Here is a 13,734-nt window from a genome sequence, read left to right on the forward strand (position 1 = left end):
TTGCTGAGAAAGCAATCTCAGCTGTGAGGAAAGACCTAGTAGTGCCCAGGAACTCTCTGAACAAGGCCAGAGTTATCCTGGAACTCCAGCTTAAGTTGGCCTCTTTCCACCACTTTCACTGTTGTGGAGGAATACTTGGTCAAAATACACATTTACTTGGCTGTCAAATTTTGAAGGTATAGTATAATGTGCATGTATATATCCGTGGAATATTTGTGGAATATAATATGCATGTATATATCCTTGGAAATTTTGAAGGTATAGTATAATGTGCATGTATATATCCTTGGAAATTTGTGGATGAGAATATCCAGTTAACAGTAAAGAAATAAAGGTGGTATGAATAATCAAATACTATTTTAAGTAGAATTATCTGAAAAGGGAATTCTTGTAATCATCACGGCCATTTTCCCTCCACTCTTCCACGTCAGTCTTTTCTGCAGCTAAAATCAGAAAGAAGGTGAATGGTATTATGTCCTAATAAAGTCACGTGTAAGGAAAGCAAAAGAAATGATCTCCTAAAACTCTATCATAGGTTCAGCACACTGATGGGCTTGGCGTCACTGGCCAGAACTTGGTTTTGTTCCTGCTGCACCTGCTACACAGGGAGGGGCTCAAATTTTTCAACGTGAGCTTCGGTTGTCTCTTCTCTAACGTAGTCACATCAGTCATGCATCTTCCCAGGTACTTAAGCCCTTGACATAGTACTTGCACAGGTAAGTGTTTTAAAATGCTGGCTATTATTTTCTTCTAAATTTATAAAAGCTACATTATAATTATGCTCTTGTACTAAGCCAACAATTGATTTTTATTCTAAAGAAAACCCAATGGTTTGTTTGTATTCATTTATTTTTTTATAAATTTATTTATTTATTTATTTTTGGCTGCTTTGGGTCTTCATTGCTGCACGCGGGCTTTCTCTATTTGCGGTGAGCGGGGACTACTCTTCCTTGCGGTGCATGGGCTTCTCATTGAGGTGGCTTCTCTTGTTGCGGAGCACGGGCTCTAGGCACACGGGCTCAGTAGTTGTGTCTCGCTGGCTCTAGAGCACAGGCTCAGTAGTGCAGGGGCTTAGCTGCTCTGCGCCATGTGGGATCTTCCCTGACCAGGGATCGAACCCGTGTCCCCTGCATTGGCAGGTGGATTCTTAACCACTGCACCACCAGAGAAGTCCTGGTTTGTTTGTATTTAACATGCATGTTTATTTCTTCTTGAATCACAGTGGATCTGTGGTCGACCCTAGACTTTACTACTAGTTCATCGACATCTTTGGATAAAAGAGAAGAATTTGGTATTCAGGTCATTATTTATGAAAAGCTAAGGAATCAGCAGCCTACATGGCTAAATGAAGATTTTGGAAATGGTATCTCAGCAAATGTGCTAACAAGAATGCACCTGCATTTTCAGGCTGTTCTCAAGCAGCAGTTTGTTTCCATAGCACCTAAGTAGAGAAAGACTAAATCTCCCATTCATCCCCCAAAGCAGAAAACACCAGGTAGTTTCAAATTCCAGGTTTTGGTAAGGAAAGATGATGACATTTTCCAATATGCATTAAAGGTTGGTTTTAGAATTTTTTTCCTTTGTTAACTAAAAGTCATTCTTAGGCTATAATTTGAACTCATATTAACATTCAATGCAAAAGACTAATACTTGTCTTACAAGACAAATCGTGTAAGTTTCTAAAATCTAAAATGTCATTTTGCTTAGTTTAGAAAGGAGAGTGACATAATAAAAGAGAAAACACCTCTTTGCTAAAGATGAACTTAGGAGGAGGAGTCCAAGAAAATTTCAGAATGTAAAGTCAGTATGATCAATAATGAGAGGGAAGGATTTGTGTCATTATGTATTCATTCAATTGTTTAAAAAAAATTTTTTTTTAAAAACCTTCTAGGTACTTGGCACTTTGCTAAATGCACTGGGACACAGAATCATGTAAAACAGTCTCTGCCCTCATGAAGCTTCAGGAAGCCAAGGAGAGAGGCTGGACCATCAAGGGTTATACCACAAGGTAGAAAATGCTTCATCAGCAAACAGACAGAGGATGCTGCAGAACTTCATGGGAGGGAGGACAAGGGGCTAAAAAAGGAAAAAAATAAATAAAAGAAGCTAAAGAGAGTCACAAAAGAGACTATTCAGAAAAAGCAGAAACAATTTTAATAAAGAAAATGTCTGCCCTTCTAAAATCAAACACATTTCATACTATGTCTGTATAATACATCAAAGATATGTCTTGTTCTTTAAAATATCTTCCCTCCCAATGATTCTGAGGCTCAATCATGATTACAGGGTACATGAAATGAAGTATATTAACATGACACAACCCCTCAGTACATAGTGCATGATTGGTAAGATTCCACAGGCACACAGTTCAAACAAGTTAACATGAGCTACGTGAAGTGTCCTCAATTTTCCTGTATTTACCCCTGCTACCCAGCGTGGACATTCTTTCAACATTGTACCTTGGTGTCCTTTGAAAGATGGACATTGAAAGTTAAAAATGAGTTAGTATATAGGCACTGATGTATAGAAAATACACTTTGTGGTTATATATATTGTTAGCTGGAAATAAATGCCTTTGAATTACGTGTATATTTATGCTAGGAAGCTTGACAAACACTGAACAGTCTGTGAAGAATGGAAAGCCTCTTGACCATCAATTCAAATAAATACAATCCAACCATATGAAGCAATACTAATTTACTTGTTAAACTAACTACTCTGAAATCATTTGGTTGTCAGGTACCAAAATAGTTTTAAAGTTAGGGAACTGCTGTCCCACTTAATCCTTGTGGGTGGCCCAATTCCCCAAGATATTCACAGCTGAGAAGTATTTTTAAATGTATTTTTTATCTTACGTGATAATCAATTAGGAGCAAATGAACTCCTGTCTTAAAATTTCAAAAAAATGCAAATCACTTCTGAATGACTTCAGACTAGGCATACAGGACACAGACTCTCTTCTAGCTCACACCCTGAAAGCTGCTTTTGCATGCCATCACCTCTGCAACAGGCTGAAGCTTGATGCCTAACCTTACACAGGACTGCCCAATCTACTGACGATCTCATCGAACAAGGATGGCTCAATCAAGCGAGAGCATCAGGTGTAGTGCTTCTAAAGTCAGTGAACAGTAATACTTTCAAGAAATTTCCTTCTAATAAATACAATATAAAAGCCTTTCTATTCTATGCATAAGTTTACAAAAAAGCACTTCAAAGATGTCTGGTCAAAACTATCGCCAGAAGATTCCAAAGCCCACAGGTTTTGTTCCAAATATAATTATGACAGCTACTACAAAAGCAGTAAAAAGCAAGACAAGAAAATCTTGATCTTTCTTCAGTGATTTCAACCCTATTCCTTGGGAGAACAGGGAATTAAAGTCTGTTGCCGGTTGTGCTTGGTTGTAAGCAGATGTCACCAGGGACCAAATGCTACGGCAGGTTCAGATTTTTTCAGTATCATCAGTGTGGATCTTTTTAAGCGTGACTGGGCTTGGCTGCTTCAGGGACGTCTTGGAAACATCCGTGTGCACGGTGGACATGGCGATGGTCTCGTAGTCGTCATCCTGAGACCGGAAATCACAGAAGTTAAAGAAGAACTGCAGGTCTCTCTGGAAGTTTTTGTTCAGGAAGCCATAAAATATGGGGTTGACACAGGTGGAGATCATGGCTGTGAGGTGGCAGAGCAGGAATAACAGATTATGGTTGCACGTAGCAATGATCTGATGATTCCAGTCGAACACGGTGTTGAAGATGGTGAGCGGCAGCCAGCAGACCGCAAACGCCACCACAATGGACAGCAGCATGATGTTGATTCTTTTGGTTTCGCTGGACCTGTACTTATTGTCTCTCATCTTGTCCATCATGTTGTTTCTTCTTTTTAAGCGTATATATATCTACAGGAGGAAAAAAATAGAGTTCAAATAGAATCACTCATTGAATGAGGACTCTTGGAGAAAGAAGGTAAAAATGGAAATGGTGGCAGGGGTGGGGGGAAGTTTTCTTACCTTGAAGTAGCAAATAAATATAAAACAGAGTGGGCCAAAATACTGCAGCACCAAGAGGAGAGTGGTGTAAGACAACCGGTGAGAGTCTGATGGAAATTTATCAAAGCAGACGTACTTGTCCTTGAACGCATCAAGGGTCACATTTTGGAACGGTTCATCCGTCAATACTTGGTAGATCAGGAAGGGCAGAGAAGAAGCCAAAGCAAGGACCCAGATGACAGCAATGCCTACGTAAGCATGTCTATTACTTGGTCTCCAGCCCCGTGGATTGATGATCAGCTGATGCCGTTCCACGGCAATGAGGACCAGAGAGAAGATGGACACAGTGATGGAAACACACTGCACAAACGGGTTCAGCTTGCACATTGCCTCACCAAAAACCCAGTGGTCCATCAACGTGTAGACAAACGTGAAGGGGAGACACATGATAGCAACAAGCAAGTCTGAGAAGGAAAGGTTCACAATCAGGATGTTGGTGACGTTTCTCAACTCCTTTTGTTTCAAGATGATGATGATCAAGGCCAGGTTTCCAGAGACCCCAAGAATGATCACAGCTCCATAAGCAAGAGCTAACGTGAATATCATGGCCAAGGGCAGATGACAATCGTCATTTTCGAAAGCCAAAAACTGGGAATTCTTCTCTGAAAAATTATAATAGATTGAATGATTTTCTACCTGGGAAAATAACGTTGAATTCATTTTCACTGGTTTGGCTATTACAGATGACTTTAGACAAATGGACAATATGTTTCCTCAAAGCAGGTCAAAGACTCAACTTATTTTTATTCTCCATATTGGAATCCATTTCTCAAAATTATTCTGAATTCTTCATTCCCTTGAACTGAACAACCTGTAAAGAGAAAATGACCAATTGCATTACTAATTTTATTGAGGGTAGTCAAAACGAATTCTGACTCATAGTACTGTTTAAAGTGAAGACACTGAAATAAAATGTATTCTATATATACATCTTTTTTTAAATAGTAGAAAGAGTGCAAACAATTAGAAAAAAAACTTTAGTAATACTTTTAACTTGATGTGCTTTCACATTGAGTTTCAGCAAAATGCAGTGGTCTGTACATTAGTAAGGTGTGTATAAATCTCATGCCCAAAGTCTTATATAAACGACCGTCAGCACATTCCTAAACACTGTAGGAATATGAAGGTATAAAAAAAACAATGCACAGATTAAAACATATGAAAAAGATATGACACCAACAAAGGAAAACAAAAAAAAATTTTACCTAATTCTTCCTCTTACTATAAAAAAGAAAGAATTTATCAAGTTGTAGTAATAGCCCCACCAACACTGAACTGCTTTTTAAGGCAGACTATTTGGCGCAAGGACTTTAAGGAGATGATCGATACAGTGAAACATCAAGAAACTTTGTCCTGTGAAGGACTGCTGAAGGAAAAGAAGATGTTTAATCCAGAAAAGACTCACTAGGAATGGTACAAACATCTTCTCACATTGGAATGGGTAGCATGTGGTCCCTGGCTTGTGGCTCAGAATCTTACGTCCACTCAAGTTAGAAGCAGGACCAAGGGAAGTGGATTACATTAAAAATATTTCACATCATTATGAGGAACAAAAGTTTAATCAAATGGAATGAACTGCCTGTAAACCAGCAAGTTCTCCACAGGCAACAGTTTGTAAGTACTACTCGAAAGGCTTGGGGAAGTTCTCACATTGTGTAGGAGATTCAACTGGGTAACTCTGAAGCTCTTTCTGACTTTAAGATTCTATAATATTATTAACATGTCAGAAGCTTTCAAAGGATTTCTAAGGTTTTCTTCAAGTAAATATCCTCCCTCCCCACTAGACTATATACAGATACACTCCAGGGATCTAAGTTTCAGTCGTACTTTTGATCTTTCACAGCATTTTGTGATAGGAATACTCTTTTCTTACCAACAAAACAAATCACAGACAACAGTCCTGTAGAGCTTAAAAGCTCCTTTAAAAAAAAAAATCTCTGATTTCCCTTACGTTATTAAGTAAATATATGAGATGGGGTTTCTTATGTTAATTAACAGGCCATTGTGCCTGCGTTAAGAAACAGAATTGCATTTCTTTCTTCTGTGAGAACGATAAAGAAAATCATGCAGAATTACTTCCATTGAAAAGGAGACAAGAACTTTAATGAACAAAATATGCTTTTGCCTTTTAAGAGATGCCACTATTGAACCTTTCCTTGGGTGCTTTTGCTTTCTAGAATATGGGGTGTTTTTTATTATAAAACTACAACTTATAAAACTGAAGAATAAAAAGAAAGGTTGCTACCACTTAGTGAGAATGAAAGCATCGGGACTAGGAAAGGTCTCAAGTGGGAACGTTATAGAAACGTTCTCCCCTCTTCTTGTTAGCAGCCTGGAAAGACTCCTGAACCTCTCTGGTAACACACTTTTCTCTCAAGAATACCAAAGAGAGAGAATATCTGTGTCTCTCAGTGTCTGAGAACAAACCTGGAGCAAGCAAGTGCTAATCTAAAAATTCTTTGGAAATTTCGCACTAAAGAATTCAAGAAAATTTCGCATCATACATCCTAGTCAGGTTGCTGGTAAGATATTTAACGTCACTGCGCAGTTATCTGAGTTTTTCTTCATTAGTAGAACTAGCATGACAGGAAAATGCATCTTCTAACTCCCTACCCACGGCTCCCCGTCTGCACACAGAGCCAGGTGAGACACACAAGGTAGGGACCACTGAGCCTCCTGGACCTGACACTTGAAGACCGCTACTCTGCCTTACACTCCCGGTCTAACAACCCCACAGGGCATGTTCTGTACCAGGCGGGCAGGTCCCTTCACAGTCACCAAGTGCCCTGGCCCGTTTTAGCTTCTGCATCTTCGCCTCTGCAACTCCTCATCACGCATCCAAATTCTACCCATCTTTCAAAGCACCATTTAGTCCCTTGGATGCTTAATTGGTTCTTCACAACTGTAATATTACCTCTTGAAGGTAGGTACTATGTATATTTCATACTACTTTGCGAATATTAGATTTAGAATAAAAATGTGTTGATGACACAGTAGGTGCACAGATAGAATAATAGGTTCTTGTGTGATTGATATTAACATCAATAGCTGAATTCTACTGTCGACCGAAAAAAATCCACCATCTAAAAGTTGCGAGTTATGTTTCATTCGGCGGACTCGCTGAGGACTCAAGCCCGGGAGGCAGCTCTCAGATGCTCTGAGGGACGGCTCGGAAGAGGTCAGGGAGCAGCCAGGATATACAGGAGTTTTTGCAAGAAAAGGCGGGTAGCTGGAACGTCAAAAGATTGCTGTTAATTAAAGAAAACCAGACATCTCAAGTTAATGAATTTAGCACTTTTCTATGTATGGGAAGATACAAGAGTCTGGGCTCATTGAAATATTATCTGGAGCCAGTATCCTGTTCTTTCTCATCCAGAATCCCCTCAGGTGCACCGTCCAGGGTGACTGCAGGGGCTGATGGCTTGATGCCCACAACATCCTTTGTTTACTGATACGGCAGGCGGCAGGGGACATTCTTGTCCACACTATCATAGCCCTTTGACGTGCAAAATGGAGGTTAATTATAAGAGCCATTTTACTAGGTCAGGTACATGGTGTGTGGGGGGAAGGGAATGTTCCACTTTGTGCAAAAAAAAGAAAAAAAAAGGAATTGTTTCTGAAAGAGAATTCATTCATCCAATAAATATTTATTGAACACTATTTTGTGTCAGGCAGGGTTTTAGTGGAGACAACAGTGAGGTTCCATTGAGTTTCTAGTCTTGTGTGCAGAAGCAGACAAGAAAAAATAAATCAGTAAAAGAGACAGGACACAAGACGGTAGTAAGTGCTCTGGAGAAAAATAAAGCAAGGAAGGGGACCTGGGATTGTTGGGAGGGCAGCTGTTACCAGGGGCGGGAAGGCCTCTGACAGCCTGAGAAGATGGCATGTGAGTTAAGACCCGACAGCGAGGAAGGAAGCGAAGCAGATGCCTCAGGGATGCACCCCCTGTGGAAACAGCAAACATGAAATATTTACAACTGGAGTGTGCTTGGTGCGCCGAACAGATGAGAAGCGAAATAAATGAGGGAGAGACTATAGCGAAGTAGCTGGGAGGGTAAGCAGGGGAGAAACAGACTCTGCAGGGCCTTACTCGGTGGGACAGTCTTTGACTTTTTCTCTGAGAAAGACGAGGACTCCCTGGAGAGTCTTTGGTAAAGGCATGAAGTTCTATGACTTGTTTTAAAATTATTGCTCTAGCTGTTGTTTGCAAGGACTTAAGACAGGAGAGAGAAGTAGGGAGATTCATTTAGAGGCTAGTGCAATAATCCAGGTGAGAGATAATGGAGGCACAGACCAAGGTGTCTGCAGTGAAAAAGAAGAAAGCTAGAAAGTTGATATCCACCAACTGACTTTGACAAAATTCACTGCATCTGGGACTTGACGCAAACACTTATTAAATTATTACAATTTATGGGCTACAAAGTTTTCTTGCAGATGAATTTAGGTTAAATATACTGAAACTCTACTCTGATCCCTTTGAAATTATATTTGCTAGACATATCCTGTGACAAATAGCAGTTTTCTTACTAAGTAGAAGTTAATTTAGCTATACAGAAAATGCAAACTTTACATTTTTTTAATGTATTTGAAATCAGACTCCTTTGCTAAGCGCATGTCATTCCAGTTGGGTAAAACGGTTCTGCATTGGATAAAATGTGTATTTCCAGTCTACCTTAGTATAATCTCAAGGATGAATAATTGTCAGAAAATAATATTGAGAAAGAATTTACATACGTCATCTTTGACAAGGAAAATGATTTGATATTTACTATTCCAATATATATTTCTAAAGTAAGGTATGCAACTACAGACGCTGCAAAAACTGAAAGGTTGTTGCATCTCACTATAGCTGCCTTGTGCCTTTAGAGACAAAACAGAGACACTACATACATCCAGCTGGCAAACTAGCCCCCTTCCAAAGGGAAATTTGCTTCTCCATTCCAATTAGAATGCTGGCCTTTACTGCTTGCTGTTCTTAGGGCTGTTAACTGCCTGAGAATACAGCTCTCTGGTCATAACTTGCTGCAGATAAATTTTGTCATATACTCAGAACTGGCTGCTTAACTCCCTTGTTTTTGGAAAAGAAATGTCAGCCTTGCTAACATGCATCCTCCCAAAGTTACTGCTAGTTTATTCACCTGAGTTACATAATTCTCTGTTCCTTTCCCTTCCAGGAGGGCTTGCTCAACTGACAGCTGCCTTAAAACAATAAGGAAAGACTAATAAAGCAGTGGTCACCCACCGAAAAGCGCGCTGTCTTTGGTCCTGCGGGAGGAACCCGGCCGACAGCTTTCTGCTCTCACCGGGGAAGCAGCCTGCGGTCCTGGGACTGAGAGCCGCTGTTGCTGGGACTCCGCTCCAGGCAGAGCCCGGCAAGCTCCGTGCTCCCCACCCCACCCCCCACCCCCCGCCTGTGTGCCACCCGACAAGTTACGCTTTCCCATAGGGTCCTGGTGGGCACGGCAAATGTGAGAACTCTTTAACAAAAAAAAAAACAAGGAATGTCAAGACACACTTTCTCACTCTCCCCTCCCCTCCCCTCGGTTTTTCCTGAGTTACCGAACTCAGGAAATGGGATGTGTTAAATCAAAATTCCTGTCGGCACGCTTACGCGCCCACCTTTTTCATATCGTGTAACTAGGTGAATTGCCCCCAACTGTCCTCATTCCTAATACTCCCTCCCCGCCCGCCCCCCCCCATACACACACACTTGCCACCCATTTGTCAGATGTCTCTACCCATAATGATGAGACTGGCAAAGCAGAAGACATCCAAAACAACCGGAACCAAACAAGCACAGCCCAAACTTAGTTGACTCTGGCCCAACATCAGTCCTTAAAACATTCGCCTCTCTGCAATCTACCTGGAGACCAGCGGGCCACTCTTAGGCCACCCCCCTCTCCAGTCCGTCCACAGTCTCCTACCGAGCCGCGCTCCACCACCACCGGTGCAACGGAGCTGAAGAGTTGGACGATGGAAACTCGGAAGTAGGGGACAGTACGATGTCTCCTGGGGACGCAGCGCCAGGCTGGAGGGGCCAGCACCGGGGGGCAGGGCTCGACACAGCCCGCGCGCGGGGCGCCCACCGGGGCCCCGGGCCGCTCCGCGCGCACAAGTGCGGCGCGCAGGGCGAAGGCCGACCCGCGAGCCCTCCTCCCCCGGCCGTCCCAGCCGCGCGTTCCTCCGCAAAAGCTCAGCGCGGCCGCGCCGCGGAGGCTCGGGAAAGGTGCCAGAGGCAGCGAAGGAGGGAGGACGACGTCTCCCCAGAGCCCGAGGAGGGGGACTCGGACCCCGTAGAGCGGCGTCGGCCCCGCACCGCGGGCGGTCCCGGGGGGCCGGTGGCTTGGAGCACCTCGCGACCCGCCCGCGCGGGGACCGAACCGAAGGCTGCCTGCGCCCGCGCCGCTCCCCAGAGCTCGTTTCGGGACTCGCGTGCCCTATCTTCCTCTCCCATCCTTCACCCCACCAGTGGCGGATTCCTCTAAAGTCAGTCCTTCCAAAGGGGTACTCCTGAAACTTACCCTCTCTGCCGGCTGACGATCAAAGCGGGGAGGGCGGCCGTGGAAGGGAGCGCAGCGGGTAGGAGAGCCCGCGGGCGTTCCTCCGGCTCAGAGCCTAAAGGTTGGTGGGGAGGGGAAGAGCCGCCCTTGAAGCGGAGCTCCACCTCGTCCCGGCCACGTGACAGCCCCCGGGCGGCGCCGCAGCCCCCCGCACCCCTCCCCGGGGACTCGGGGGGCAGCGCGGGAGCCGCGCGCTGTCGGACCGCGCGCGCGGGGCGGGGGTGCGCGCTCGGCGCTCGGCGGGGCCGGGAGGGAGGCGCTGCGCCGGGCGGAGGTCGCGCCCGCGCGCCGTCGCTGGCGGTCGGTGCCACCTCGCGGCGGAGGCTGAGCCGGCGGCGCGGGCGGCGGCGCGGAACCCGGCTCCGGGGAAGGGGGCGCGAAGCCCACCGCGACTGCGCCGCTCGTGCGTGCCTAGCCTCTCTGTGACGTCCGGAGCTTTCTCACGCCGGAGCCAGAAGTTTTTCCTTTTCAGCAGTGAACAAAGAGAAGACCTCAAAGAAGCAAAAGGAGCGAGTCTCCGATAAGATGGAAGGGGCTTTTTTTTTTTTTTAAGTCCTTCTTTCTCTCCGCTAGAAAAATGCGTTGAGGCAGATTTGTTCCCGGCACCGAGCTGCTCCTTTCAGGGAAGCACGAGGAGAGGAACATTTTCTTGCTGGTCAGAAAGAGTCATTGCCATTTCCTCGGTACTTAATCTACTACCGTGCAGAACAATATGAAGGAATAAAAGAACAGAATGTACACAGAGCACGTTGACGGTGCAAAGCCATCCTGGTGCCTGATGATTCAGACTAATTGCTGATACACTAACCTCAGGTGTTTTACATAGTTCTACTCTACTTCGAAAAGCCAAAGTTGTGTAACACACACACACACACACACACACACACACAGAGTGATTACTGATGTAGATGAATACAACTTCTTCCAAATCAAACTTTCAAGTAATAAAGAGTCTTCCTAATAAAGATACAGGACACTGCCTAGGAGATGCTTACAAGTTTCATTACATAACAACCATGATCGCAATCTGTCTTCAAACTAAAAGCAGAACAAAATTCTGAGACAAATGGATTTACTTGAACTTCGTTGAAAATGTTTTATTTTTCTAGTTATTAGACTGAATAAATACTATTTAAAGCTCAGTAGAAACTCTAACTCATTCATTTATACAAATAATGATGTACACAATCTCTGTTGTCTCCCACCCCCCCGCCACCGGGAAAGGTTTCTAAAATATTTGTCATTAGGTATATTTTTATAAAGTTGGAAAGGGATTATGACCAAGAATCGATATATCACAATCAGGTAATAAATGTACTATACAATATATATGAGCATATATTTTTAAAAAGCCCACTAGTGATTAAGGAATAGTAAAATGGCACATATATTTTCTTTCTTTTTCTTTTTTTTTTTAACCCAGGATGAAAATATAAAACATAATTTAGGAATTTCAGTTATTTAAAGAGCAATAACTCATTTGTGTTTCTATTCACTCTCTGTTTACTCTATCCCTTAAGTCACATTCTGTTCATAGAAGCAAATTTACCCCAAGGTCTTCATCATCTAATTGGCTCTTTTTAGTCTGCTGCAAGAATTACAAATGAAATAATTTAATTCTCTGAAAAGAATACATTTTTAGGTAAACGTTTTTGCTATATCAGCAAATATTTTGGATTTAAGAATATAATTTGGACTCATTAAATGACACTTTCCTTTCTGTGTTTTCCAAAAATACTACTAAAAGCATGTCTGCAAGAATATCTGAATTACTGTGGCCATTGTATTTTGTCATCTTATTAATTTTTATAAAGTACCCCCCCAGTCCAATTTATAAAACTGTATTCTTTTTTTTAAATTAATTTATTTATTTTTGGCTGCATTGGGTCTTCGTTGCTGTGCGTGGGCTTTCTCTAGTTGCGGCGAGCGGGGCCTACTTTTCCTTGTGGTGCGCGGGCTTCTCATTGTGGTGGCTTCTCTTGTTGCAGAGCACGGGCTCTAGGCGCGTGGGCTTCAGTAGTTGTGGCTCACAGGCTCAGTATTTGTGGCTTGCGGACTCTAGAGCGCAGGCTCAGTAGTTGTGGTGCACGAGCTTAGTTGCTCCGCGGCATGTGGGATCTTCCCGGACCAGGGATCGAACCCGTGTCCCCTGCATTGGCAGATGGATTCTTAACCACTGTACCACCAGGGAAATCCCTAAAGCTGTATTCTTGAGACATTAATATCAAATACCAATCTTTGAAAGATCATTGCTCTCACAGACTTTTTTTCTATGTCAAATTTTGTGATACAAAGGGAGGTTTTGAAATGCTGAACAAAAACAGCAAATTTATACAATTCTCTAGGACTATCATTTACTAAAGACTCTTTCCAATGTGTAAACTAGGAAACTTAAGCATAGTATAATAACCAAATACAACATAAGATCCTCGTATAATGTAATCTAATGGAAGATTTGAAATAAACAAAGTAACATGAGTTGCTCAGAAAATATGTGTTAAAGAATAATCTGAATTCCTCAGAAGATGTGTTTAAAAGAATATGTGTGTTAAAGATCTTTTTTTTTTCTACTCGTAAGTGAACAGTCAGTTGCATACTTTCCTATTTGGGATTCAAGGTAGATAAAACCTCACCTTTGCTAGAGAGAGAGAATTTTTTTGCATCTTGTGTATTTCCTTCTGAAATTTCACAGCAGCCAGAGAATTAAACTAATGACTTATTCTCATGTTCTGATGGGCAATAGGTTTGTTCTGTCATTTAAACAAAGGAATAGGATCTACTCCTTAAATCTCTGTAGATCTTAGTTTTATCATATAAAAAATGGAACAACTTTATGGTCTGGCCCTTTAAATTCCATGATTCAGTAATTGGCTAGATAAAATTATTTATCACTATATTTACTGCTGGAATTTATCCGCTGTAATTACCTTACTGGTCTCCTGACGAATTTCTGCTTCAAGGGTTAAAGTTCCTGAAATGCTGTTAGGCCTTGATTCGTGAAAATTATCATAAATTATCTTTCAGAAAAACCCTGATAGTCATTAACACATGTGAAAACTAGAATGTAGCTGATATTGATTAGGAGGAAATTCCATCAAGGTAGAACTTACTACGAAGTATGTTATTCTAGG

At 42.5% G+C, this 13,734-nt stretch overlaps 1 protein-coding gene across 3 annotated transcripts; it reads right to left on the reverse strand.

Moving 5' to 3' along the window:
* Positions 1 to 2,131: 2,131 nt before the first annotated feature.
* Positions 2,132 to 10,792, reverse strand: NPY1R (neuropeptide Y receptor Y1). Of its 3 annotated transcripts, none has more exons than XM_082461811.1 (3): positions 10,565 to 10,792; positions 4,005 to 4,854; positions 2,132 to 3,893 (listed from the first exon to the last, which is right to left on the reverse strand). In XM_082461811.1, exons 2-3 carry the CDS (start codon positions 4,701 to 4,703, stop codon positions 3,441 to 3,443), a joined length of 1,152 nt encoding a protein of 383 aa, XP_082317937.1. In that variant the 5' UTR covers positions 4,704 to 4,854; positions 10,565 to 10,792; the 3' UTR covers positions 2,132 to 3,440. The 3 variants fall into 3 exon arrangements, with proteins under 3 accessions (XP_082317937.1, XP_082317939.1, XP_082317938.1); XM_082461813.1 differs by lacking the exon at positions 10,565 to 10,792 and adding an exon at positions 9,968 to 9,987; XM_082461812.1 differs by lacking the exon at positions 10,565 to 10,792 and adding an exon at positions 9,907 to 9,926.
* Positions 10,793 to 13,734: the final 2,942 nt, after the last annotated feature.

This window comes from Balaenoptera physalus, assembly GCF_965194825.1.
Source record: "Balaenoptera physalus genome assembly, chromosome: 5".
Taxonomy (NCBI): domain Eukaryota; kingdom Metazoa; phylum Chordata; class Mammalia; order Artiodactyla; family Balaenopteridae; genus Balaenoptera; species Balaenoptera physalus.